This window comes from Amblyomma mixtum, chromosome 6, assembly GCF_055824585.1.
Source record: "Amblyomma mixtum isolate Tamu chromosome 6, ASM5582458v1, whole genome shotgun sequence".
In the NCBI taxonomy this organism is placed as follows: domain Eukaryota; kingdom Metazoa; phylum Arthropoda; class Arachnida; order Ixodida; family Ixodidae; genus Amblyomma; species Amblyomma mixtum.
This window is the reverse complement of record NC_143017.1, coordinates 141,472,313-141,500,105: the sequence shown is the minus strand read 5'-3', so window position 1 is coordinate 141,500,105 and position 27,793 is coordinate 141,472,313. Positions and strand designations below refer to the sequence as shown.

General features: G+C 49.2%; 2 protein-coding genes across 2 annotated transcripts; one reads left to right on the top strand and one right to left on the bottom strand.

Annotated features, from left to right (window-relative positions):
• On the bottom strand, positions 1–27,600 carry LOC149340635 (uncharacterized). Its single transcript, XM_089551312.1, has 3 exons — positions 27,556–27,600; positions 1,017–1,205; positions 1–216 (listed from the first exon to the last, which is right to left on the bottom strand). The coding sequence occupies exons 1-3, from the start codon at positions 27,589–27,591 to the stop codon at positions 1–3; spliced, it is 441 nt and encodes a 146-aa protein (XP_089407438.1). The 5' UTR covers positions 27,592–27,600.
• On the top strand, positions 9,523–16,878 carry LOC149340636 ((3R)-3-hydroxyacyl-CoA dehydrogenase-like). Its single transcript, XM_089551311.1, has 3 exons — positions 9,523–9,688; positions 13,428–13,618; positions 15,849–16,878. The coding sequence occupies exons 1-3, from the start codon at positions 9,538–9,540 to the stop codon at positions 16,263–16,265; spliced, it is 759 nt and encodes a 252-aa protein (XP_089407437.1). The 5' UTR covers positions 9,523–9,537; the 3' UTR covers positions 16,266–16,878.
• Positions 27,601–27,793: the final 193 nt, after the last annotated feature.

The following is a 27,793-nucleotide window of genomic DNA, read 5'->3' as shown; positions in this document are numbered from 1 at the left end:
TTACGATCCGTGGCGCGGATGAGAATGTGGAGAGGAGGTCGCGCTCCCGTGTGGCGACTGGTTCCAGTGTACCACGGCAGTTGCTTCCCGTCGTAGGCAGTCTTCTTGGCAACTGCTGGCGCCGTCGTACGGTGGACAAAGCACGATTTCAGGCAAGTTTGCTGAATGTAGTGTGGTTGCGCACGCCACTGCGACCGGCGTATGGGGCGCCACCATCTGCAGAAAGTGTGAAAAACATCGACAACGTTAAATTCTCGCAGAGGTGGTGCTTACTGGGAAAGAAAAAGCCATGGTAGTTCAGTGTGTCGAGCAAGGCACGTTAAAGATGGGTGACAGCTTGAATGATTTAGGCTAAGAGAAAGACGAAAAATGTGAAGGCATCAGAAACGCTTTGCGGACAGGAGTGATGCATTGGAAACCCACTGTCCTTTCAAGCTACATTATTAACTTTGGGTCTCTATTTGGCGTTACGAAATAGGGCGCGAATAGCTTCCTATACGAATCACGAAATCTACGTACTGTAGTCAAGAAATGAATGTCAACCAGAACCAAAGGGAAGCTCTCGAATAAGCTATCGTTTGAGGTTCACCGCTTTATACCACGCCTAAGGAGCTGCCCGTCGCCAGGCAACCAGGACAACAGGGATCCGAAAAATCCCTGTTCCCCTTATTCTCCTGCTCTCATCCGTGCTTGAAAGACGGAATACTGGAGTATTCTTGAGGAAACACATCCGTAAGTACCTGTGAAGCCTTGCACGTGACACTGCAAAGCAAGAATCACGTAAGCATCGGAACATCGTAACACAGTGCCTTCCAGTTGTTAGCACTCCTAGCGCACATGTTCTACCTACTGACTGCACGGAGAGGAGAATGCACGCGGCATTTTGCTACAGGGGCTAACAGGAAAAACTAAGGACTTCCCTGTCAAAGCGCAGTTTTTTTTTAATGGTGTGCTCTTATGCACGTACCACATTCTATTTTGAGTCTGCAGAATCGAAGGAATGCAAATTGACGTACCTGCAGACGAGGATTCCTGCGGCGCTTCTGGCAAAGGCACAAGACAATCGAAACAGCCAACACCGTCGCAAGGGTGGCGGCGAGGAGCAGATAGGGCAGGTAGCGCACATCCATAGCGTAGAAGCCGGGCCGTAACAGGTACTCAGGGTACTGAGAACGCAGATCCATTTCTTCAGCCGCAGTCACAGCCTCATCGGAAAAGGAGAAGACAGGAGTTCATCTGTTCCAAAGAGCTCCATCAATTCAAACGAGGCGTGCGCATGTTGAAACTAAAAGAACAGGTGATAAGTTTATGCTCTCTAAAACATCGGTGCCCTTGCTGAGAACTCACTGTATTACATACCAGCAGAGGTCAGGCGCAATTTAATGCTAGTATTCTTCTCTTACATTCAACTGTCGCTCATTAAAGGGTACAAAATTAATGCATGAGAAACTCCATGCATTTCGACCTCCGTACGCTACTTCTAGCTGTGGTAGTGTTGAGAGACTCAGAGCGCCCTCTTTTAAGGCATCCATGTTTAAATTGTACTGATAATTCTGCGACTCCACTGTGCATCACAACAGAAGCGCATATCTTTACATAGCATAAGCGCTATTGTTGCTTGAGCGCAGTGTTACGCAGAGTCACAAGCTGGCGGCGGAAGAAATGAGCCGCCGTGGCTTTTTCGCAAGTGTGAACTCGTGGACAAATTCGCCAACAACAGTATACTCGATGCAACTATTAATTATACAGAGCCTTCATGATGACTAGAGCGCACCGTATCTGTTCAAGCACTGCACGTTTTAGTAGTAGCTGCGCTTTGATGTGTATGCCTGACCGGTACCAGAAAGATACTATACATGAATAACAATAATATTTTCATGGACTTCATATGGCGTAAAGTGCGTTACCCTCGTCGTATTTCGCAGCCTAAAAGGAGGGCAGTCATCTGCTGGCCATAAATGAAGAGCAGTAGGCTCTATCGAGACTGTAAAATCAATGATGATGCGACCGGGGCCTCTGAAAGAACGCTTTCGTGGGAGCTGCGATACAGGTATCGCGGTAAATCGCTCCTGATGTGGAGAATGATTAACCTTTTTTTTTTCGCATAAGAAACATATATTCCCTACACCCTCTCCCCAAACCCTCGCCCTTTCCAAGCAGTGGTCTCCTGAATGGAAATTGGCGCCCACTGTTTAAGCTAGGCTTGCAAAAATAAACGAAGTTGACGGCTACGGCCACAATGTGTACCTCAGGATCTCGCCAACGACCTTATGTCTGCAGCACGCGCCGTGAAAATAAATGCCACGAGCACTGCAGAATCCTTCCACTTCCCGACATTTATTCCCGACATATGCTTTTGTTTAGATTTTCTATTGTTTTTATAACGGTGAAGTACGCCGACCCTAAAACTGCTATTTTGTCATCTTGGGAAGCGCCCATATCGCGTCAGCTTACGAGAGTATCCTTGGCAGAATTAGCTTGCAAGTTAAAGTTTTCGCTATAGGTAGAGTACGTCTCTCCCAAACTTCCTACAGGTAACGTATACCGCCTTCTTAGCCTATTGTTCTCCGTCGCAAAATCTAGACAGAGCAGGCATGGTCTGTCAGCATGGCATGTGCCGTGTGTTTCTTGGCAGACTGGAAAGTTTGAAAACTTGTAATAATATCAGACTCAGATATTAACATGCGTGTTTTTTTTTTCTCAAGTAATTTGAAATATCGTCTTCACCATCTTGTCATCACACAGTGCAGTGGTTTAGCAGTCGTCGGAGAATAACTTTCATGAGCAAATATTGATTCCACTTTGGAAACCGCGCTTATTTATATTTTCATCCTAGTTTTAGGCTATAGCAATTCTTGGCGAGGAAACCCAGCGTACCTGCGTATGTTTGCGTCACAACACCAGTGACTACGGGTGAGGTATGAATAGGGAAGTCTGAGGAAGCCGCTGCAACGGTGGTGGCGAGAAGGCGGGTAGAGGTCATAAATAGGGAAAAAAATACAAGCATAAGCGGTGGTCCTGGGTTCGAACCCCGTACCAGGACGAATTTTTCTTTAACTACGAAGTTTCTGAGAAAGCTGTACAGCTTTCCTTTGTAGCCGTATGACTGCGTTCGGGTGGATGCCAATGAGTAATTACTCCCTTATTACAAATCTACTCCACCTTGGGGGATTCCCCTAAACATTTGACCAACACAGTTCCCACTTCGAGTTATTGATCAATTCGCTCTCGTCCTACCATAAGCTTGCCGTCCCGGTTAGCTCAATTGGTAGAGCGACTGCTCCGATGAAGCGGTGGTCCTGGGTTCGAACCCCGTACCAGGACGAATTTTTCTTTAACTGCGAAGTTTCCGAGAAAGCTGTACAGCTTTCCTTTGTAGCCGTATGGCTGCGTTCGGGTGGATGCCAATGAGTAATTACTCCCTTATTACAAATCTACTCCACCTTGGTGGATTCCCTTAAACATTTGACCAACACAGTTCCCACTTCGAATTATTGATCAATTCGCTCTCGTCCAACCGTCTCCGCACTCGACGCGGAATACAAAAAACAGATAGACGTGCTCCGGGCACAGAATGAGCTTTTGCTCAACAAAATTCAAAATTTAGAGTCAAAATTGGCGTCCGCCGCACCGAGCCCGCAGAACTCGGACGCAATCGAGAGCGACGCGGAGATCTCGCCTGCCCTCGTGACAACCATCTCTGCGATGGAGGAGCGCTTAACCTCTAAATTGCGATATATGATCGAGACCGCCATGGACCAGATCTTGACAAAGGTCAAATCTGCCGTCCCCGCGGTGGTCTCAAAACACATCTCGGACAACCCCCGCCTCCTCCGTCGGACGGGCCCCATTAGGGACGTATCCCGCCCTTCAAAATTCAACCGTCTGATTATTGATTCGGACAATGAGGACAGCTGCCCCGCTCCTTCCGTCATCACCCCCTTGATGGCGCAAGTAGCTGGCTCTGAGGCAGCCAATCCCTCCTCCTCCCCCCCCAAGAATTTTAAATCATGGCGAGACACCTTAATCAAAGGAGTTCCGCCATCTCCAATTCGGCCATGTCAACTTCAATAACACAGTGGAACTGTAGAGGCTTTAAGGACCGCACTAAGCGGGCCAATTTCCGCCTCTACCTTGAAACTTTCGAGTCCTTACCAGCCGTTGCCCTCCAAGAGCCAGGCCTGGGCGCCACAATTTCAAATTACACGACGTTCCAACAGGATCCCGCGTCTTGTCTTCTCGTTCACAAAGACTACACAGCCAACCTAGTGGATCTCGACCTCCAACTAGAGTACTCTTATGTAATGGTGACCCTCCTACCAGTCCGCCGCAGGGACCCACCGTTGCATATACTCAACGTGTACTGCTCTCCCAAACTAAAGCGAGCGACTTTTGCGGACCTCTTTAGCCGCGCGCTAAGAGTAGCGGGCCGCGATCCCCTCCTGATTGTGGGCGACTTTAACGCTCCCAGTCAGCAGTGGGGGTATCGCAAGGAGGAGTCGCGCGGGCGTAAGCTGGCGGAGCTTGCGTCCACGTTGGGCCTCACCCTCCACACGGACCCTGTCCAGCCAACCCGGCAAGGAAATTCCGTGACACGGGATACGTGTCCCGACTTAGCCTTCACTCGCAACATACGACACGCAGACTGGCTCAACACCGAGGAGACCCTCAGTAGCGACCACTGCATCATTAACACTACACTATGCACACGCCCCCTCAAGCGTCCCAGAACACAAGCCCATATCCCAGATTGGACGAAATTCAGGCACAATTTTAACTCACTTGATAATACACCCATTTCCGCGCAAGGCTACAAAGCATGGTCCCAACAGCTGCTGGCACACCTTTCCTCGCATGAAACACACATCCAGCTCTCAGAGGCGGTCACGGACGTGCATAACCACCTTCTACACCTCAGGGAAGCCCGTCGCAGCCTCGTCCGCCGTTGGCGACGCCAGAAACACAATAGAAAGCTTAAAGCTCGAATTGCCGAGCTTACCCAGAAAGCGGCAGAGTACGCGGCCCAACTCGCCGACTCCAACTGGGTAGATAGATGCAACACGGCCGCGCGACAAATGTCCAGCCGAAACACGTGGCGTCTCTTTCGAGCCCTAATCGACCCAACCCAAACACGAACCGAAACACAAAAACATTTGCAGCGAGCCCTGCACGCTTTTCCTGGCAACACGACTCAACTGGCACAGAAACTTCGGGACCACTATCTGTGTACAGCCCAAGACCCCCGTGGATCTGCGTACTCTTATGCAGGCAGAGAGAACACGGAGCTGGATCAACCTTTCCAGCTCCATGATCTGCGGGCGGCTCTCGCTAAAATGAAATGGGGCACTGCGCCAGGACGGGATAAGGTCACCGTCAGGCTTTTGACGAACCTGCCCGACTTGGCATACCAGTCCCTCCTGGAATACGTCAATGCGATTTGGCGCGGGGACACCCCCTGCCAATCGAATGGAAAACGGCTTTGGTCACTTTTATTCCTAAAGCTGGCAAACCAATTGACACAGATAACCTCCGCCCCATCTCTCTCACCTCATGTGTGGGCAAACTAATGGAGATGATGGTGCGGGATCGGTTATCTACATATCTTGAACACAAACAAGTCTTTGCGAGCACCATGTTCGGATTCCGCCCACACAGATCCGCACAGGATGTCCTCCTGCAACTCAATCCGGAAGTCCTTGACCCCCTCGAATGCCCCTATAATGACCGGGTAGTACTCGCCTTGGATCTTAAAGGGGCATTTGACAATGTAACACATGAGATCATACTCACTAACCTAAGTCACACCGACTGTGGCCTCAACACATTCCAATACATAAGCCAATTTTTAATGGATCGTCAATCCTACATTCGAATTCAAGATAGAGACCATGGTCCTTACCTACTCGTCACGCGGGGAACCCCTCAAGGCGCGGTACTTTCCCCGCTGCTCGTCAGTCTGGCCATGATGCACCTGCCGGCACAGCTGAGTGGTGTCGCCGGCGTGCAGCACGCCCTGTACGCCGATGACATCACTCTGTGGGCCACGCAGGGCAGCACAGGAGACATTGAAACCAGCCTGCAAACAGCGGCGACGATAGTAGACCGCTACGCCCGCCGCTGCGGTCTTCAATGTTCCCCTAAAAAATCGGAATTTGTGCACCTCCGCCCCTCACAGAAGTGCACAACTAAAATATATATCTCTCTTGAGAGTGGTCCCATACGCGAAAGTGATGAGATACGGGTACTCAGACTCTACATCCACAAACACAGGCGGCCAGACACTACATTGGCCAAACTCCGTAAGGTGGGGGACCAGGTGGGCCGCATGGTCCGCCGGGTTTCCAACAAACGCGGAGGGTTACGAAGTAAGGATGCCTTGCAGCTGGCAAACGCCTTCGTAACTAGTCGAATTCTCTATTCGACTCCTTATCTCCACCTACGGAAACAAGAGGAGGACGCCCTTGAGGTCATCCTTCGCAAAATTGTTAAACGTGCCCTTGACCTCCCCATCACTACTTCAAACAGCCGACTTATGGCTCTTGGGGTGGTAAATACTTTCCGGGAGCTCCGGGAGGCGCACCTTACAAACCAGTACACGCGCTTGTCGCTAACGGAGTCGGGTCGCCGCCTTCTTGCTCGACTCCATATCCAACACACCCCTCCAATGGAAGACAGGTTTCGCATCCCGGAACTCTCCTCCCCATCCGATTAGGAACCCGATTGTAATCCGGTATATACATTCAAATATATTACAAAATATTATCAAAATTGTCATCGCCTTTACCCTAGCCCATGTAAAGGCCTGAAGAAGGCGGATGAGCGGCTCCTTCTCCGCCTTCTCACCAATACATTGCTGTGCCTGGCAGCGCTAAAACATTTTGGCCCCTCCTTTAGCGGCAGCTGCCCACACTGTAGTGCAGTGTCTTCTGACACCTATCACATGGTGTGGGCCTGCCCCTCCAACCCCGCTATTCCCCCCATCCCCAACCCAACCCGGGAGGACTGGGAGGCGTCCCTGCTCGGCTGCCACGACTTACAGGCCCAACAAGCCTTAGTCGGGCGCGCCCGGGCGGCGGCAACCGCCACTGGGGTCCCATACTAGGGACCTCCACCTAGTGTTTGTAAGAATCGGTCCCTTACGGGCTGATCCAAACATACCTCTTGTTCATTCGTAATAAATGTTTTCACCACCACCACCACCACAATAAAAGGACAACACATGCGTTCTTTTCTTATGCCGTCGTCGTTGCGCCGGCGTTCGTCATGCATTAACTCGCCCCACAGGCCGTTATTCTGTGGTTAGATGAAGAGATCAGCAACCCTTGTGGTAATGAAAAACGTAGCTGGCATATTTGATCTATTTACATTTTTGAAGTCAGTGTATCTGTGCTGTAAAAAAAAAAAGTGGCAACTAATTTTTACCGGTTCTCTGCAAACAAGAACAAATGCCTTTTTTTTTTTTTGTAAAGCAACCACAATAAACAGACCTGCATACTCTAAAAAAGAACACTTGCTTTGAAAGAAATTGTTCCAAATACTGTAACCTCAATGGAAACTGCCAAACGTTTTGCAGTGCCCTGCCGAGAACAGAAATATTCGTCTCAAATCAAATTATGGAAACAACATTAAAAATCAGAGGAACGCTAAGCTTTGCCTTAAGAGTGGACGCGACAGCGCCTTCTCCTTTCTTTTTGTCTTTTATTTTTCTTTCTAATTTTTACTCATACCCGTACACACCATTTCTTTTAGTACAATAAAGCACCATAACACCAACTTTTTATTTCATGCAGTTTGTGACACTTCATTAGCGTATTTATATTTGGTTTTATTTTTAATCACTATACAAACTCGAATTCCGGCTAATTTATTTTAATGAATTACTTTTTATTCTGAAATACCTCCGTTAGAGGAACCTTCCCAGCAATTTTGGCTCATATGGGCCCTCCTCCCATTCGTTATCTTGATACGGAACTTCTGGCACTTTTTCCGATTGACGCAGTACGACGGACGACGGCGCCGGGTTTTCAGCAGAACGAGCTCCTTGCGCTATCGCGTGAAATGGGCCGATAAAGTGGACCGTGATGACGTTCTTTCCTCAATTAAGTATCCTGTGCAGACATACCATATACAGTGCTTACCCATTACTCATGGATGCTCAAAGTTAGCGGCATCCGTAAAAGCTGAAGTTTGAAGGCAAGCACCAGAATAAAATTAAATACAGGACCTATTGGCATACAGTGTGCCGACACTGGACTGCTTTTACTTGATTGTGCATTTAGGATGGCAGGTGTGACATTTAATGGACGCAGGTGGGCACACGGAGGTGGGCTAGAAATCGGTCGCAGTAATGCTACGAATGTAGATGGCATGTAAAGTTATGAAAGAGCAGAAAGAAATGCAATACAGGCCAGAAACTGTGATAGTTTATTTAATATTATCCTAGGGATAATTAACCGGAAAAATTTACGAAGAACAGCAAAAAGTGGTACACATGCGACGAAAGGGCTATCAAATTTGGTTTATTCAAGAAAATAAGCAATGCTAACAGGGCATGCGCCGCGAAGCCAGCATCAATCACCCGACAAGGACAACACAAGACGACATCAAATCTATCGCCAATTATCTAAAAACCCATATTCTTTTCCCACCAAGCAGACCAAAGTTGGGCTATTGCGATCATGGTCATGCATCCTGCTAACGCATGCTACGAGAATTTCACGCCCTTCATGCCCTACCACTGTCAGTAAACTTGACATTGCTGGACAAGGATTAGAATTGACACTCACGGGAATGGCGAGGCAAGGAATCCTATATACCAGACGTGTGGCACATGCTGTGTCGGACACGCAAGATTCCTTGACCTGTCTCGTGATGTACACGAGCACAAGGCGGCAAGGTTAGAGGGAACCGAAAAAAACAACAATTAGACACTGATTTGCAGCGAGCTTCTTCATGTGTTGGGCTGTCATGTCCTGTGTATAACTTGAAATTTTCTCTCTTAAGCTCCCACAGCCTCCACGATATTCAAACAGTCCTTCTTCACCGTTCAAAGCACTGACCAAGCCATCACTTTCAGAAGAGCTCAAGGGAACTCCGCGGCTTTGAAACGTTCGAATTGCTTGTCAAAGCTGCTTTTTATGGCATGGTGGCAACTTACTTGCGGTGCATTTCAAAAGCAATTCAGTACAATTTCTCTCATCACAGCATTTGAGTGCGCGCAGTTGTAAGGTAACAGTGCATTCTTTTCTTTCCCTCCGGGCACTCGGAACACACACGCGGTGCGATATCGCCGGCCGGAACAAGATTCTAGGGCCACGGCGGCGCCGACTGAAAGCGCCGATTCACCTAACGACAGCCAAGGCATATAGCACGGATCCTTGTACTAGCGGGCCGGCGCTGGGCTGTGATGATTGTGCGGAAGGCCACGCTTTCCGCTGTTCGCGTTTCTTTTCATCGCGATAGTACGATAAAAGTGACTCCGCGTTTATAAAGGGTTACGCTTCCCCGCCCAGTAGCTGGCTGAAGCGTGCGACAGAAATGGCTCTCAACGGACGGCTGGCTGTGGTCACGGGAGGAGCAAGCGGCATTGGGGCGGCCGTGTGCCGCGCTCTGGCCGCCGATGGAGCCACCCTGGTCGTCGCTGACAGACAGCTGGACGGTGCGAAAAGCGTGGCCGACTCGCTACCAGGTAAGCTCCTTTAAAGGTGCACTTTTAGAGCACAAATGTCAGTAAGTAACGTCAGTTGAATGAAGCAAGGCGTGGGTGCGCTCGAGCAAAGCTTCAAGGCGTCGGTGTTTAACTTCTGTTCTATATGTCTTTCGTTAACTTTTGTGTAGCTTCTGAATACTAATTGCAATTCGTGTACTGCAATTTTATGATTTTTGGAATTCAATTAGGAAATGTTGAACGCTAATCATTAGTCCACAACTGCAATACCCCTGCCGCGGTGGCTCAGTGGTTACGGCGCTCGGCTGCTGACCCAAAAGACGCGGGTTCGATTGCGACCGCGACGGCCGAATTTCGATGAAGGCGAAATTCTAGAGGCCCGTGTGCTGAGCGATGTCAGTGCACGTTGAAGAGCCCCAGGTGGTCGAAAATTCCGAAGCTATTCACTACGGCGTCCCTCATAGCCTTAGTTGATTTGGGACGTTAAACCCCAATAATCAAACCTAAAAGAGCAACTGCAATACCGTAGCCTGGCTCTGCAGATGCCGATGAACATACTTAGGAAGTCCCGTGCATTCGCACACCTTGAGTCCTCATGTAAGACGTTATTTATGTAACCACCTTTAATAAGATTAAAGGAACATGACTTGAAAATTTAGGCGGGTCAATTTTATTTTCCGCAGAAATTGCAGTAGTGCTAAAGCGGGTGCTCTACAAAACTGTTCAAGTCGTACAGCGATGTTCTATTCCGGGAGTTTTCGGCCTACAGTTTACAGTAAGGAAAAAAACGGGAGTGCATTTACGAGGTTTCCGGGTATTTGAAGAATGGCCAGAAATCAGTGGGTTGCTGCCTGGGCAAGGCACGAACCAGGTTACAAACGCAGAAAATAGAGAAATGCGCGTTCGATGTCATTGCGTAAAGCCTTTCTTTGCCGCCCTCTTCGAGTCCCCTCGATGAACACAGGTTAGCTGGCTTGTCTTGGAGCGCTGTGCTGAGAAACAAATAGCATGAATGCTTATCGTAGTTGATTTGTTGCGAGCACTGCGCTTTTGTTATCTTTCTTGTGGCTTTATAGCAGTGCTTGAGCATCAATTTTGCCTATCAAAACAGCTGCCTGCATCAAAATTAGGCAACTTTTGGTCCACAGGCCACAGCTCGAGTGCTCTGGACAAGCGTGATCGTGTCTGTACGAATGTTGCTGCCACTAGCACTGCACAAAGGTTGCACGTGCCACTTTTTTTTTTTTTTTTTAAGAGCGGCGATCCAGATATAAGGTCAAACCGACGATCAGCACCTAGCCCCCCTCCCCTTTTTGGCGTCACCTTTGCTTCGGTGCTCAATAAATTAGTGCCTTACAGGAGCACTACAGACTTATAGGCTGGGGCGCCTGATAGCAAATGTCATTTTTACCGAAACCAACGTTTTTATAAGACAACAAAATTACGTTAAAGCGAGGCACACGTGGCGCCGCGACTTGAAAATTTGTGAAGTGGTGAGTGACGAAATACGAAGAAATTGGTGCAGAGAGCATAGACACTACGGAGTCTCGTGATTAAAACAGCCCAAAACAGACGACTGAGAGTAAGGTTAGTCGCAAACACGAACTCTGAGTATTTAGTCTCGCATTTTGTGCTCCTAGGCTAAGTGTAGCCGTTGTACGCAGCCAGTTCAGAACCGCGAGCTTTCAACGGCGTTCACGATGTGTGCATGCTACTCGGGCAGTAAAGCGGTTTCGTTCTCGCTCGGCCGTCGAATCGACTACAGTTTGGGCAGGCTGCGGGCATTGTGAAGTAGCACGATGTTTATTTATTTATTATTAATACGCACTCATGCAAACACGCATCCGCATGCGGGTCTTCAACGTGTGAAGCGCTATGGGAGCGCGTGGTCTTCTATGTTTTTTGCGCAGTGGAAAGAGGGATATGCTTTTAGACCTTGTACTTCTCAGATGTTCTTCAGCACATGTATGCACAATCACATCTCACTCTGCTGATTAAAGAAAGGTTTCCCAGCGATGGTCATCATACACGCAGTACTTGAGGCGCCGGCACCCAAGGCAGGGTTTTTCGCGAGGAAAGGGGTCGACAAGCTGATGCGTACTCATTATTATGCGTGCAGCTCATGCAGACAGCTGTAGCCATCAGGTGGTGGACTGCAGTTGGGTGGAACTTACTCTGATTCGTTTCCGCTTACAACCCACAGAAAGTAATTCACGAACGTAGAAACCGCAACACCCACAGAGGAGGCAGTCGCAAGGGCCGTCAGCGATCATACTTGCTGTGTAGTTGGCAAACGCGATGCAGCTCATTAACTATTGCACAGGAAGTGATAGGGCCAGCGTTGTCAAGCTGCAAATTTCCATGCATAGATAGAAGTTTACGCCGCTTTGTGTCTATTGCACGTCTTGGGTGGTCCTTCAGGACCTCTCAATAAGCACTTCATAGTGAGTGTTCCCCACCTTCTATGCAGACAGCTGTGCCCGAAACTGTTCTGGCTTTCGGGGATTAAGAATGAGATGAGTCCATGCTCTTCATCTGTTTCCTGCATTTGGTAATGGACCCATGTTTTCTCCCCACTAACAAGTCCAGTAGGCAGATCACCTTCTTCAAAGCACCACTCAAATTCTTCAGACGTCTTCACGTCACTGTTAAGCTCTGCTGTCAACTGCTGTGGCATCAATCCTGATGACGTGTACTCTAACTGGAGCACGTCTTGAGAATAATTAAACGTCCTGAGCCATGCCCTTTGGTTACAACTGTAGTAATTTTATCTACATTAACTCGGAGATTTTGATTTATTAACGCTTAGACAGCGCCAAACCTCTACGTCGGCAGAACTCCATCCCCTTGATCCAGCCGAGGTACGTTGTTCTCACACATCCCCCCCCCCCCCCGTCTGTGGGTTTTCTTTACTTCGCTCGTAGCTGCCAAAATCTTAAGCATAAAAGCATAAATGCCAAAACATTTCTGCAGCACATTTCTACGCCTTCACTGGTCACGACTCCAGTAACAGTATGTTGTTCTTCTTTGGTGCATATCCGAATTCGGGCGGCCATCTTTACGCTCCTACTCTGACAACGCTTCTTCCTCCTCACCTTTATGCCACCTACTCTACATTCGTTACATCATAGCAAGAACTTTACCCACCTAAAAGAAAGTGGCATGAAGTGACTATTTTTATAACCTACTTTCGGTCTTTACTTTCCTGATGTACGTACGATGTAGACAAGCTGCACTTAATTTCAACCCTTCGGAAAGCCTATTTTAGTTCTTTAATTTATGGCTTGTAATTTTGTTGAGTGATACAACTTAGGTACGGTTACGTAGATATTTACACAAAAGTTAGTTGCAAAGGCCACGAAATTGGCAGCCGTAAGATATGGCTAAGGCAGCGGATTGCACGAGAAAGCAAACATAGCAAGAGTCAGGTGGGCGGATGGCGTCTGCATGTTAACGGAGATAAGGTGGCTGCGACAGGCGCAGTTGGGACCTTCGCCTTACAGTATACAGATTTAAGCTGGTAATGTTGAAACCGAAGAAAAATATGATAAAGGAAGAATGTTGCTGCAATTGTGCACCGGTGTGCTCGAGCGTTGTAGTAGTAGCCAACGGTTAATTGCGCAGCGGCAGCTGGGACCACCTCATGTGCATCGCGCTGAAGGCTAAGGTAACTTCGCCGTAAAGACTAATGGCTACAGCTGCTTGAACATGTCTCCAGACAGCAAATGAACGCCAATGTTTTTCGGCTCGTGCTGCGCAGGTGACACGATTCACTTTGCCCTGTTTGTGGACGTACGCTGTTCCACATCCGTGCAACGCTTCTTCAACCTCGTTGAGGAGATTCCTCTGCCACTCAGCATCCTCGTCAACTGCGCCGGCATTATCCGTACGGCTCCTCTCGTCGACACCAGCGACGAGCTCTTCGATGACGTCGTCGGTGTCAATCTCAGGGTGAGATGCAAGCACGTCGACGTATCGTCTTTTAAACTGTCAGCGCAAATTACCGCGCCTACACTTCCAGATCTGTCTCTGTCTACTGTAAGATCTGCCCGCTCCCCCTTTTTGTTAGTACTTCACTAGACGGAGATGACCCTACTTAATCTTGATTTCAGAACACAGTTCGGAACGCATTTGTGGTGTGCTCAAGACTAGAATTATTGCCTTGCGCTTTTCCAGACGTGGCAGTTACGGAGGCTGCACGGTTATAATATGGCTACCCCCGAATGCGGCTTGCGCTAGCGGAACCTTAGAGCTCCGAAATTTTAGTCTACAGTCCAGCCCCCTTACAACGACCGCAGATATAACAAACGCTTGGTTATTACGAAGGATTGCGGTGCTACCGTCGAGAGAGAGAGAGAGAGGGGGTTTATTGACTTGAAAGGGAGAGAGGTTAGCCGCAAAAATGAATATCTGGCCTGCTACTCTGCACTGGAGAACGGGAAGAGGAGAAAATACAGGGTCACTGTCAAAGTACTCATTAGGTGAATGGTCATTCGTCTCAGATACAGCGACCAACTCTGGCCGCACCATTCGGTTATAGCGAACGAGTAGTTATAAACTCTCCCCCCCCCCCCTCCCCAAGTTTGACCCCCGCGCTTACTGGAAGCGCGAGTTCTCCAAGGGGGCGCGCCGATTGGCTTTGTGCCCGCCTGTTCTCCGGCTGGGCAAATGAACCAAACTACATCGTCAACATCGAAGCTACTGCGCATGCTCGGAGGTCAGCTAGCAACAGCGATTTCAGTTTTCACGTCATGCTGGTCTCGCGGTATGCATAGCATGCCCAGTAGGCTCCACGTTTTTTGTTGCTACCACGTGCAGGCAACATCAGAGAGCGGAAAGTGCAGTTGAAACGTTCTGTGCTGCGAGGGCCGTGCTACCTTCGTCGCTGCATGGGCCCACGATGGTGGTGGAAAACGTTTATTTGGTCTATTTTACAATATGTTTTTGCTTCAGATGGAGTCTTCGATCTTATCATCAGGGTCGGTTCCCCTAGTCCAGGGATCCGCTAAGGGTAGCTGCCCTGCGTGCACGCCTTACCAGTCCTTGTTGGACTTTCAGGATGTCGCTGGATAGCATCCTCTCCCACTGTTCCGCACTCGGGTTTTCCATCATGGGTAGCTTGTCTATTTTCTGGCAAACCCATTTGGTATGGTATAGGGTTGGTTTGTCTCCACACCACGGGCACTCGCTCTTGTACTGTGTGGGGTAGATTTTACATAGGATGTTTAGGCACGGGAACGTTCCCGTTTGTAACTGCCGCCATGCTACGGCGTCTTCTCTACTGAGTTGTTTGTGTGGGGGCGGGTGTTTTCGTCTGATCCCTCTGTAGTTAAGAATGTCTATATAGCTTTGGGCTACCGGCTCGGGTTCCTCAGCGGGGTCGGGATTGCTGGATGCTCGGTTTGTTGCGTTCCCTCGAGCTATCCTATCCGCCTCCTTAATTCCCGTAATGTCGGTATGTCCCGGCACCAAAACTATCGTGTGTTTGGCCTGGTTGTTTTAGGTTTTGCCACTTGTCCTGTCATGATGGCTTCGTGGCTTGTACTAAGCAACACCCCGCTCAAAGGAGAACACATCATCATGGCACTGGGCCCACGAACGATAGATGAAGCTATCGAAAACGCACGTGTTCAGATGCGTGTAGATTTGTGGATGACCACTTGCCAGAGAAGTGTTCTGACGAAGTAAGAGCACTCCGCGAAGTAAGAGCACTCCGTTACCGCTACGAATCTGATTAATGTGGCCGACCTGCCACCAGCTTCCGGGGACGCTCCAGTCTCGATCAGTTATTTCTCGTCCCTAAGGTTGCTTGTTGGCAACCAGGGGGTCGGCGAATTAAGAGAACATGACATGCCTGGAAAGCATCGCGTTTGGTTTTTGCTTTGAACTAGTATAGAGGCACGTAACGCAGCGTTTAATAAGCGCCACTTCTGGCGTACGTAATATTCATGGTTGTAATACCGATAGTCCACTTAATATGAACATCGGATATTACAAACAGAATTTGCGTGACCGTCAAGTCCGTTATAAGTGAGCTCCACTCTACTTGTTTCGACTGCGCTAACAGTCGTCGAGGACACCCTTTCGAGCACTAAACAATGAAATAAACTCTCGAAACTTAGTCTACCTGTGGTGCCGTCGAAATCTAATTTTGTCATTTTGGTTCCATATGTCAATGCAGGGCACTTTCCTGATGACACGTGAAGCCAGCCGTCAGATGACCAGGCCTGGGAACGTTTTGCCAGAAGGGGGCGCCGCCATCGTAAATGTGTCCAGCATCATTGCCAAGACCGGCGCTTGCCAGAGCAGCGCATACGTGGCTGCGAAGGCCGGCGTCCTGGCCCTCACCAAGATGGCGGCCCAGGAACTAGCTCTGCAAGGCATTCGCTGCAACGCCGTGGTGCACGCCTGGACGGATACCCCTATGACTACCACGTTGCCCTTAGAGCACAAGGTGATGAACGACAACATGACGCCTCTTAGGAGGTCTGCTCAGCCCCGTGAGATTGCCGAAACGATCAAGTTCCTTTGTTCGCTCAACACAAGTTCCTTCGTAACGGGCGCCGCAGTAGAGGTCACCGGAGGATTCTGCATGTGACATTCCGTCATGGAGCAATGTATTGGAAATATTTTGTGTATTTAGCACTGTTAATTACCGGTTGGGGTTGCTGCTCATGCTCGTGCTCAGGTTACTCGAACCACGTTCTCCCAATTCTCTGCAAGTCTTTCGCTTTGTCCCTGTGACGCTTTGGTATCCCTGTGACGATTAAGGTGTGACCGCAAGATTATAGCGATATACGACTATGAACCCACCTCCACCCGTTGCGATGTCATAGTGCGTAACTCTTCCAGTACGAGTTTCCCCAAGCGATAGCTACATGTTCTAAGCGTCAGGATAACATATTACGAGCGCCGCATTTCTACAAAGGCCTTTATGCTTTCGAGTTGTGGACGTGTGGTCTCGGTACATAAAAACAGACGGTAAACTTAGCATGTATGGGGGGCTGCCTGAAGCAGTCTCCTGCACGTCGCATAGAGTATAATGGGCAGAAATTGATGAGTACTGAATCCATAATAGTAGCAAAGCAGATATCAAAGACAGCCAAAGCCACAAATGAGCAGCAGCATACCTTTCCGTGAGCAAGCAGTCGTACCTTTCTCTATATTTTCATGTATATCAATGAAATAAATGTCTTCGTTTCAAATCCAGACGCCCTGTCTTTGAATCTTTAGTGTCATTTTTTCAGCAATCTTGGCATGTTCGACTGAAGCCACGATTCTAGGCGACCAGTTACTATCACCTCAGCTTAAAACCAGTAATGGATGCACACAGAATGATCACTAGGTTAATCCAACCTGTAGCATTCGCCAACCTCAACCACTTAAAGCTACAGGACAGGTATATACCCTGAATACAGGGTGGCGCTCGCAACGTTTTTATATATTTAGCCTCTTCTCGTTTTTGATTTAGCCGTTTCATGTGTTTTAGACGCATGAAGTTTTCAAAACTACGCTTTGAAGTTAGTGCCTTTAAATAGAGAACTTGAGACGGATGAAAGAATGGAATGCGACTGCCATCGGATGCTAGTTCATTTATCCGATGACAGTGTTAGTCCATATTACCACACGCTACCGCATTCCTCACAGCCGTGGTGGCATGGCTAAAACAGTCCAAAATTTCAATAAAAAAAGAAATGCTCTTTGTGAGCTCAGCTTCGCGGAAAGAACGAGAGGTGATGTGTTTCCTTACCAGGCGTATGTGGATGAATCTGCTGTCCAGTATAATTTGTACGCCAAGTGCAATGTAGTACTAGCAGTGCAGGCAAACATGGCTCGGAAGTAGGAGCTCTAAAGTACCACGAGCTTTGAGGGGATAACATCAAATTTCCTTTCCGCTAAACGTGTTTTTCTGATGCGCCAGGTTCCTTATCGTTAGCCAAGGCACTAAGAATTACGCAAGGATTTGGTAAGGATTGCGAAGATAAAATTCGCTAAAGATTGTTTGTTGCTTGTTTATTGTTTGTTGTGGTTTATCGTGCCGAAGCAACTCTGGCTATGAGGGACGCCGTAGTGAAGGGCTCCGGAAATTTCGAAGGGGTATTTTAACGTACACTGACATCGCACAGCACACGGGCCTCTAGAATTTCGCCTTCATGGGTAAGGTCTGGTCCGCGATCCAATCAAGCCAACTGTAGTGCTGTTAGAAGAGCTGTGGAAATTGATATAGAGGAATTTCGCGTCACGTAAGCCATTGCAAACGACCGTTCAGATATGATGCAGTTCGCTAACTTCGAATGAATTGCTTTTATTCACCTGCAAGGAACACGTGTCACAGCAAAGCGGCACAGTCTAGAAAAAGCGAAAGGCAAGGTGACCACAGTGTGCTACAGTAAATACGCCCCCAACTTGCAACAAATGTGCGGCATTGAAGTCAAAATTCTAGAATAGGCCTATGTAAAAGGAAAACAATTGGCGGGGGCTTAGCTTTGGTTAAGCGTGGTACGTTGCGAAAGCGCGCAGCGCCTCCAACTGAAGGAACGCAGTGCGCCGCGTCTACAAGTCACGCGTGGCTACCGGCTTTGTGAGGAAAGGAAATGGCGCAGTAATTCTGTCATCTAGGTGGACACCCTAACCGCACCGTAAAGGAAGGAAGGAACGCCACCACCCGTTCGGTGCGTAGCCTTGTTGTTGGGAATGAAAGAAAGAGAACTTGTAGAACGCCGCCGGGCTCGCCCTTCTGCGGCATAGGCGCGTTGCTTAGCCAACCGCTCTTGCCTTTCTCTTTCTTCATCTGTCTCCTCGGCACGGCGCCGGCGTTTGCGCGCAGCACGCCGCTCCAGCGACGCCTTGTACTACAGCTCCTCAGACATCACTAAGCGGAGCGCGCCTGCGGCGCCCCGTGTATCCTCTCCTAGCGAGCGCCCTCACGTAAACAGGCGACAAGCGCGGGCTCGGGCTCTTGAGAGACAACACGGCTCCCGACCTGGTGTATATTATGTAGACGTGGCAGGCCCATCGCCCACGGGATTTTACACGGCCGCTGTCGTTCACCAGGAAATGCACGTTGATGGACTCTCTTTTCGAGCCCCGAATTCAATGCGAGCCGAGGAAGTAGCAATAGCGCTTGCTGCCGCCCACGCCAATTCGAGAATCATCATTACGGACTCCCGAAAAGCATGTGATCATTACTTGGCAGGGGAGATCTCCCCCTTAGCTGCTTGTATTCTAAGACGGACTGCCACTGATCCCACACCCAAAAGAATCATTTGGGCTCCTGGCCACCAGGGCTTACGAGGTAATGAGGCCGCTGACGCGGCTGCCCGAGCGCTTACTCACCGGGCTCCTCATCCCAGCTCTTCTGGCTCGGAGACTAACCAGCCGCTGCTGCGATTCAAGAAAATTATAACGCATTATAGCGACATCCACCGCCTTTTCCCGGCCCCTGCAAAGGGGCTGAGTAAGACGGAGGAGCGAACTTTAAGGCGCCTGCAGACAGGTACTCTACTCTGTCCTGCAATCTTAAAGCATTACGATCCTAACACGGATGGGCGATGCCCACACTGTGGGGAGACCTGTGATATCTTCCACATGGTGTGGGCATGTACTCAAAATCCCCACCTCCCCCCTTCCCCTACCCCTTCCAGAGAGGCATGGGAGACTGCCCTTCTCAACTGTTCCTCGCTTCAGTCCCAAAGGGCTCTGGTGAAACGGGCTAGAGACGGGACATTGTCATGCGGTGTCCCGGACTAGGGACGCCGACCATGTAGCGGGGCCACTCTGTGGCTCCCAAACTCTATTTCAGTAATTAAAAGTTTTCACCACCACCACCACGCGGCGGGCCGAGGAGGCCGTCACGTGGTAGCAGCCGCGCCGAGCGAAGGAACGACTACGGCCGAAGTGACGAATTGGGGCCCCTGCTCTCCTCTGGTTGTGACGTCACGCTGTCACGTGGTCGTGCCACGTGACAGCGAAGGCACGACCTCCGCCGACGTCAGAAAAGTGCTAGCAATATTGCTTTCGCAATAAAAAATTCAGGGGGGGGGGGGCGGGGGGGGGGGGGGCGCTTTGTTGACCTAAAGTGCAGTGAGGCGAAGGCCATAAGCGCAGTTTTGCTGCTTGTGTCACTGAGTGGAACGCGACAGCGCCTTGAAACGTTGCCAGGGAGTCCACAGAACGCCATCGCCCGTTCGGCTCTACGCCTTGCTCGACGGTAAATTGGTTTTTGAGGAAAGGAAATGAATCTGTATGGCATATCTCGGTGGACACCTGAACCTCGCCGTAAGGGAAGGGAGGAAGATGGGAGTGAACGAAGACGCCGTATTAGCTAGACGCGCCTTTGTTCATTCCAGACCATTGAGCTGGTATGGCGGAGTGGTTAGCGTACTCGTTCCGCACGTAAACATTTCATGCTTACTCTACTCTCGGCTACGGGAGGCGCAGAGGTTTTTTTTATTTATTATTGCAAAAGCAATACTACGCTCATGAACGGCCTTTCGCGTAGCGGCGGCCGGTAGCCACGTTTGACCATTCGAATGATCTCTGACGTCATACCAGGATGAGAGATGGGCTACCAAGTCGAGTCGTCGCGCAGCGGCGGCCGGTAGCCACGCGTGATATTTAGAATGACCTGTGACGTCATGCTATACCTAGTGACGTCATAGCGTGACGTCATACCAGGATGAGAGATGGGCTACCAAGTCGAGCCGTCGCGCAGCGGCGGCGGGTAGCCACGCGTGACCTGTAGACGCGGCGCACTGCGTTCCTTCATGGGACTTCATGGAGCAGTTCACGGAGCCGGTCACGGTCCTTTCCGCCCCTGCCACCCCCGGCCATCAAGGGAGGGAGCCAGCAGCAGCAGCAGCAGAACAAGCAGAAGCAAACCCGAAAGAGCGGCGGCGTCAAGGTGAGCTGGGGAGCCGAAAACCCCTGGTTTGCTCCGCACTCGGGAGGGATAACTAACAAACAGAACACAAACACAAACAGCAACCGCGAACAACCTAGACAGGAGGACGCGGAGAAAACAGCGCTGAGACGCGAATTAGAACTATCACGCGCTAGGCAGACAGAGCTAGAGCGCCAAATAGCAGAGCTCACGAAGGCAGTACGAGACCTTAAGTCGAACAGCCCTCCGCAGCCACAAACATTACAAACCCAAGCCCAGTCGCAAACAGGCAACGAGGATCTCACTAAATTTAAGGCAGAAATCCAGCAAATGATGCAGCAGATGATGCAGCAGATGATGCAGCAGATGATGCAGCAGATGATGCAACAAGTGCAACTACAAGTCACAGAACTCCGGAGCAGCATCCGCAAGCAGAAATTCGCCGATAACATTAGAGAAAAGGCCTACCACCGCCCCGCGCTAGCAGCCCTCGCCAACTCGGCCACAAACAACACTGAAGCTTAAATATGGCCAACAAAACCTTAGGCAACAAAGAAACCCTAGACATATGGCAATGGAACTGCAGAGGCTACCGCAAGAAGCAGGGCCTCCTCCAACAACACATTCATACACAACAAGCACCGCCCGACATCATAGCGCTTCAAGAGACGGGCACTACGCCAACACTCTCAGGATATACGTGCTACGAGACTCAAGAGAAAGGAAGAACGGCAACCCTAGTCAGTAAGGCGCTCATCGCCATAAACCATGACAAGATTGCCGACACCGACGTAGAACACGTGATAGTAGAAATTATACCAAAGAAGAAAAGAAAGAGGGGCAGCATCTTCCTTGTGAACGCATACAGTCCTCCAAAACAGAGGAAAGCAAAATTCCATGAACTTTTCCATGGCGCACGCAAACTAGCAAAAAACAACACGCTAATCATACTAGGAGACTTCAATGCCATGGACAAAAGCTGGGGATACCAAACAGCTAACCCAAAAGGTAAAGCACTAGCAGCGGCAGCAGAAAACACTGACTGCACCCTCCTCACAGACTCAGACACTCCAACCAGAATCGGAAACAGCGTCAGTACCGACACCTGCCCCGACCTCACATTCATACGGGGAGCGGAACAGGCAGTGTGGGAGAACCTGCTAGAAAATCTGGGCAGTGACCACTATATACTTAAAACACAAGTAACCTCAGACAGGCTAAAGCGCCAGCTGGGATCGGCAAAAATTACGGATTGGAGCGCTTTTCGAAAGGCATGCGACGGAAATCTCGCCGCTAAAGGGATCCAATCGATAGAAGAGTGGGGAAACATGCTGAAAGAAAAACAGCGCAAGTACACTAAAGAAATCGCGCGAACGACGCAGACACCCGAGGTGGACGCCAGGCTGCTCAAGCTATGGGAAGCTAGACGCGGGCTCACCAAGAGGTGGAAGAAACAAAAGTACAACAGAAAACTAAAACTTAAGATCGCAGAAGTCACAACGAAAGCAGAAGAGTACGCGGCGCAATTGGCAAGGCAAAACTGGCAACAATTCAGTGACTCCCTCAACGGAACTTTGAGCACATCGAGGACGTGGCATATACTCAAGGCTCTCATAGATCCAACAAAAACCAAGGCAGAAAACAGCAAAGCCATCTACCGGTTAATCCACCAGTTCAAGGGACCAGATTCAGCACTCCTGGAAAGAGTACGCGTTAAGTGCTTCGGGGACACACACCCAGCAGCTTACGCAGAGCGCTATCGAGGAAGTGAAAACAACACCTTGGACAGACCCATCACGCGAGAAGAGGTCTACGCAGCGATTCGAAACACAACCAGAAACACGGCCGCGGGTGCAGATAAGATCAATAACGCACTCATCCGCAACCTCAGTGATGAGCTAGTCGCAGAATTAACGGACTTTCTCAACAAACACTGGGAAGCGGAGACCGTCCCCGAGGAGTGGAAGCATGCGGAGGTTGTCATGATTCCTAAACCAGGCAAGAAACTACAAATTGAGAACCTCAGACCGATCTCGCTCACATCGTGCCTAGGAAAACTGTACGAACGAGTGGTGACGCTGAGATTACAACAGTACATGGAGGACAACGAACTGTATCCCGACAGCATGTTCGGTTTCAGAGCAAAACTATCGACCCAAGATGTACTACTTCAAATCAAAGAAGAAGTACTTGGGAACGTCCCCAAGAGCGGAGAAAACATAATACTGGCATTGGACATCAAGGGGGCTTTTGACAATGTCAGTCACGAGGCTATCCTTACGGGCATGAACGACCTGAACTGCGGAAGGAGAATCTACGGCTACGTCAAAGCCTTCCTCTCAAACAGAACGGCAACGATTGGCCTGGGGGAGCTCAGATCAGACAAATTTCTTACTCCAAATAAAGGAACACCTCAAGGATCGGTCATCTCCCCTACGCTCTTCAACATAGCCATGATTGGCTTGGCAAAACAGTTAAAAGCAATCGACGGCATACACCATGCCATGTATGCCGACGACATCACCATCTGGGTCAACACAGGCTCGCTCGGAGAGAAAGAAGAGAAATTACAAAAGGCAGCCACCTGCGTAGAGAACTACGTCAGAGCAAGAGGGCTAGCATGCTCCACCGAGAAATCAGAGCTCCTAAGAGTTTGGAGAGGAAAACAAAATCACACAGTCCCCACTAGCGACGACTTAAAGTTGAACGTCTACCTCGAGGGGAAGTCGATACCGGAAAAAACACTCATCAGAATCTTGGGGATGTGGATACAGTCAAACCAACGCTGCACTCACACTCTCGCCCTACTCAAAGCATCCGCTCTACAAGTGGCCCGCATGATCACGCGCATCTCACACAGACGTCATGGCATGCGAGAGGAGGACACACTCAAGTTGGTCAGAAGCCTGGTAGTCAGCCGAGTGACATACAGCCTCCCCTACTACAATCCCATCAAGAGTGAGGTACAACAGGCGGACGTGATTCTACGCAAAGCCTACAAAACCGCACTCCACCTTCCTGACAGCACTTCAACCGAAAAGCTCCTAGCCCTAGGACTACACAACACTTTCGATGAATTGAGAGAGGCACAACTAGTCTCCCAACTGCGCAGACTACAACAGAGCCCATCTGGCAGGGAGCTCCTAAAGAAACTGGGCCGCGCCGATCAAATTCAAGAAATACAGAGGACAGAAACAATTCCGGACGAATATCGCAACACACTTAAAGTAACGCCAATACCCCGGAACATGGATCCCAACCTACACAAAGCACGCAGAGAGGCAAGGGCTGAATACCTACAAAAGACATTAGCACCCCAAGAAACGACGGTATACGTGGACGCAGCCACATACACCAGAACAGCGGGGCAGCACAACAGCAATGCGGTAACAACGGTGATTGACTCAACCCTACGCGAGATCACCAGCGCATCACTACAAGACTGTACGATAGTCGAGGCTGAGGAAGCGGCCGTCGCTCTAGCGGCAGCGGAGGGCTATCGGTCTAAACGGTCTCTAAAAATCCTTACAGACTGACAAACAGCATGCCGCAACTACCTACGCGGCAGAATAGGGCACAGAGCGCTCCGCATACTCCGCTCTGGGGGCCACATAACACAACGACAAACAAACGAAGAACCAATCAGGCATACGATAGTATGGACGCCGGGACATACGGGAGTAACAGGGAACCAAGAGGCGGACAGAATAGCTCGAGGGTACACTTATTACCGAGCATCCAACGTAGGCGACCTCGAGGGGAACGAACCTGTACCCCAAGATTATTCGGCGATACTAAATTATTACAAGGGCTGCAGAAAGCGGTATCCACCACCGGACAACTCCCTTAGCAGAGAGGACTCTGTCGCATGGAGGCAGCTACAGACGGGCTGCTACCCGAACCTACACGTACTCAACAAAATATATCCAACACAATACAATGACAAATGCCCTTGGTGCCAAGAACCCCCCACGCTGTACCACATAACGTGGGCATGCCAGAGGATAAGCGTGGTACTAGTGATAACAAACCCGATTGCGGAGCAATGGGAGAGAGTGCTCTCCAGCGATCGCCGGGTCGACCAAGAAGGTCTGATTCGGCGAGCAAAACTGGCAGCAGCATCCAGCGGAGCCCTGGACTAAGGGCAACCGACCTTTGAGCAAGATGGACGAAGCCATCTCAAAACCGCCGAACACAACCGAATCTAGAGCTAATAAAGTTTTCACTCACTCACTGCGTTCCTTCTGTTGGAGGCGCAGAGCTTTTGCTTTCGCAACCTACCAGGCTTAACCAAAGCTAAGCCCCCGCCAATTTTTTATCTGGTCTGACCAGAAAGGTTTATTATCATTGTTCTAATGTCATCCATCATGCCCTGTCACTCACCTGTCAAGTGATTAAACTCTCCAGAATGTTCGACACAATGTCTATGAAACTTCTAAGAACCTCTAACCATTACTGATGGTTAAGGATAGTTAAGCATGACTTGCACATTTCGTGATACTGATTAATGTATGGTTAGTGATAGTTAACGTGACCTTAACTAGTGCACTGATTAATTAGTGTTAGTTAAGGTACATGCGCAGTGCACAGTCCCACATGCCACCACTTAACTACTAATTACCAATTAGTCATTTAGTGGTTAAGTACAATGATATAATCATGAAATCACTTTATATCATGTTCCGATGTCTTTGGATTGCACCCGATTAAGTATCGATTGGCTATTGATTGGCATATGCCCATATAAGGAATGCATCCGAAACGCGGGCACATTTGCTAACACGTCTTGGTCACGACAGTATGAGGCATTAAAGGCTTTCGCCTTAAAATTGACGACGATTATGTCACTTCTTAATGCGAAATTTGAGCACAGCTCATCATCTCCCACAGCTTCTCGATATATTGAGGCAAAGAATTCGAGCAAGACATGTATGTACAATTACGAAAACATTTCACTAACGGTTCGTGATTAGAGAGTTTTAGTATTGCGGGCTTTGCGTAATTGCGTGCATAGCGGAATAGCGGGTCCAGAGTGCGCATGCGCAGAACGCTAACGGGGAAATAGCGCTAGCGTACGCACGCAATTTTCAGAATTTAGCGTTGCGGAAGTTGCGGCTTTTGCGCCCTTAGCGTGGAAACATGGCGGCGTCCTTTCAAGCGACAGCCGCCCGCTTCAGCCGATTCAGCAGCTCTTGCGATTCCGGTCGGCATGTTTACCGGCAACTACTGGTGTTTTTGCTTTTCGCTATGACTTACCTTGTTTCGACGATAAAGTTTAAGCTGCAATTCAGCCCAGTTTTTGAGATACGCTCTCGATTCTGGAGCGCGCAAGCCTAATGGAACCTCAAACTGCACTGCTACCGTCTGCAACGGCCCGAAACGCAGCCGAAACCTAGCAAAAACGTTTGGAACGAAACAAAAATAGATTTGGAGGTTTTTTGCGGGGTTTTATGGACTTAAATTATGTAAAGAGAGTTTATATTAAATTTACAAAAGTTTTTTGAACATTAGAAGTCATATGATGTCAAATATTCTTGCTAGAACGGCTTGTAGTTAACATTGCCTTTACTAGATGGCGCCACTGTTTTAAGTTTTTATTTCATTTTATTTCAATTTCGGGGTCAATTTGCAGACGAAAATGAACGCTGCACTAATAATTCGTTCAAAAAACTCGCTAATATTCTACTTTGGCAAGTTAGCGGCAATGTCGACCATTTTAGAAGGACCGTTTGCATCAATGTCAAGCAGATGGCGTTTAGCGTTTTCAAAACGCTACACTAAAACTGTCTTTGGGGATAAGTTGCTTGCGGCACGCTAACGTAATTTCCCTTAGGCCTGCTATCACGCTAACGCTATACTAAAACTCTCTAATATACGCTTCGAATGAACGCTGCAAGGGTTCTCTTCTGAATTTCTAGCAACTGTTGCTTGAGCTGAAAGGTTTCCTCGAACTAGGACAAACTTAACCGGCTTGGGTAACCTCTCTACTGCAGTTCTGAAACAACAAAACGCGGTCGTTGAAGCGCATAGCCATCGTCACACTCTGCGCCTTAGTGGAGCGTGAAAAGGTGTGATGCGCTCCACAGTAAGCATGCAATCTGCACACTGTCCCATCACTCTTTTCTAGCCATCGATGAGGGAACGTGTCAACATCACACCATCATCACGCGATTTCAAATAGTCTCCTGGACGCACTGAAAGCGATCCCTGTGCATTTGTCCCCTGTCTGCTAACGATCACTTCACTTCACTACCCCACATTAGAGTGCGTGGGTCCAAACTTCACCTTCACAAGTGTGGTCTTAAGCCAACCGCTAGGAGGAAAAGCATCGGCTTCAGTTTCCGCTCCTCGTCCTGGAGACTTTTAAAAGCCCCCGATAGCACACGCTTATCGCATGCTTTACCATTGTACTTCGTTAGTCAGGTGTCCAGGAAGTAGCGCGAACAAGTCAACACCGCACGAATTAAGATGCCTGCACTGAAGCTTCAGGCCGGAGTGATTACTTCGATCAAACTTTACTACCGAGCACGAACTCCCGCCCCTGGCCTTTTGGTCTAATTACCTAAATTTCCAGTCATACGCTCCTGGAGAACAAAAAACGAAGCTTGTTTTCAGCAAAATTTCTATGCAACTGTTCAGACCACTCGCTGATTGCTTAGACTGTGCTCTACAACGGCAAATAAAGGAGAAGAACAAATCTGATAGATTTATGAGTCAGAGATATAGAAAGACAAGGAGTGATGACATTAAAAACTCATTGTTACTTTGCTTTTTCTCTTGCGGCAAACCTAACCATCGCCCGAGTTGTGAAACCTGCAATCTTTGTTGACGCACATTTCTTTACAAACGCAAGTAGCGAAATGCGCGGCAGAAAATTCCATCCAGAACGTCTATACGCCTGTTGTTCAGAATACAGCTGGTTCCAGACACAGCTAACAGGCCAGCAATCAAAATACCAGGAACCAAAACACGATGGAGAGTTTTAAACGGTGCAAGTAGCCCTTACCAGTTGAGGCTTCCTGGCAGGGCCGCATAGAACCATCACCAGCCTAAGCACTGCCTATCCCGCTCTGCTCAATACCCACTTGTGCGCCACGGCAGCTGTTCCCAGCGGCCAGCTCTGTTGTGGAGGGAAGGTACAAGCCGCGAGTTCCGAGTTGTCCGACGATCCAGAAGAAAATGAATACACGATGATAGTATAAACAAGGTGGCCTGATATGCGGGTACATTGTTTATAAGCCAGG

Bases quoted from the DNA above. Each gene is read 5' to 3' on its own strand.
- LOC149340636 (XM_089551311.1), top strand. From the start codon at position 9,538: ATGGCTCTCAACGGACGGCTGGCTGTGGTCACGGGAGGAGCAAGCGGC. The intron at 9,689-13,427 runs GTAAGCTCCTTT...CGTGCTGCGCAG, and splicing joins CGTGGCCGACTCGCTACCAG to GTGACACGATTCACTTTGCC. The intron at 13,619-15,848 runs GTGAGATGCAAG...ATGTCAATGCAG, and splicing joins TCGTCGGTGTCAATCTCAGG to GGCACTTTCCTGATGACACG.
- LOC149340635 (XM_089551312.1), bottom strand. From the start codon at position 27,591: ATGGTTCTATGCGGCCCTGCCAGGAAGCCTCAACTG. The intron at 1,206-27,555 runs GTAAGGGCTACT...TTTTCCGATGAG, and splicing joins CTGCCAGGAAGCCTCAACTG to GCTGTGACTGCGGCTGAAGA. The intron at 217-1,016 runs GTACGTCAATTT...CACTTTCTGCAG, and splicing joins GCAGGAATCCTCGTCTGCAG to ATGGTGGCGCCCCATACGCC.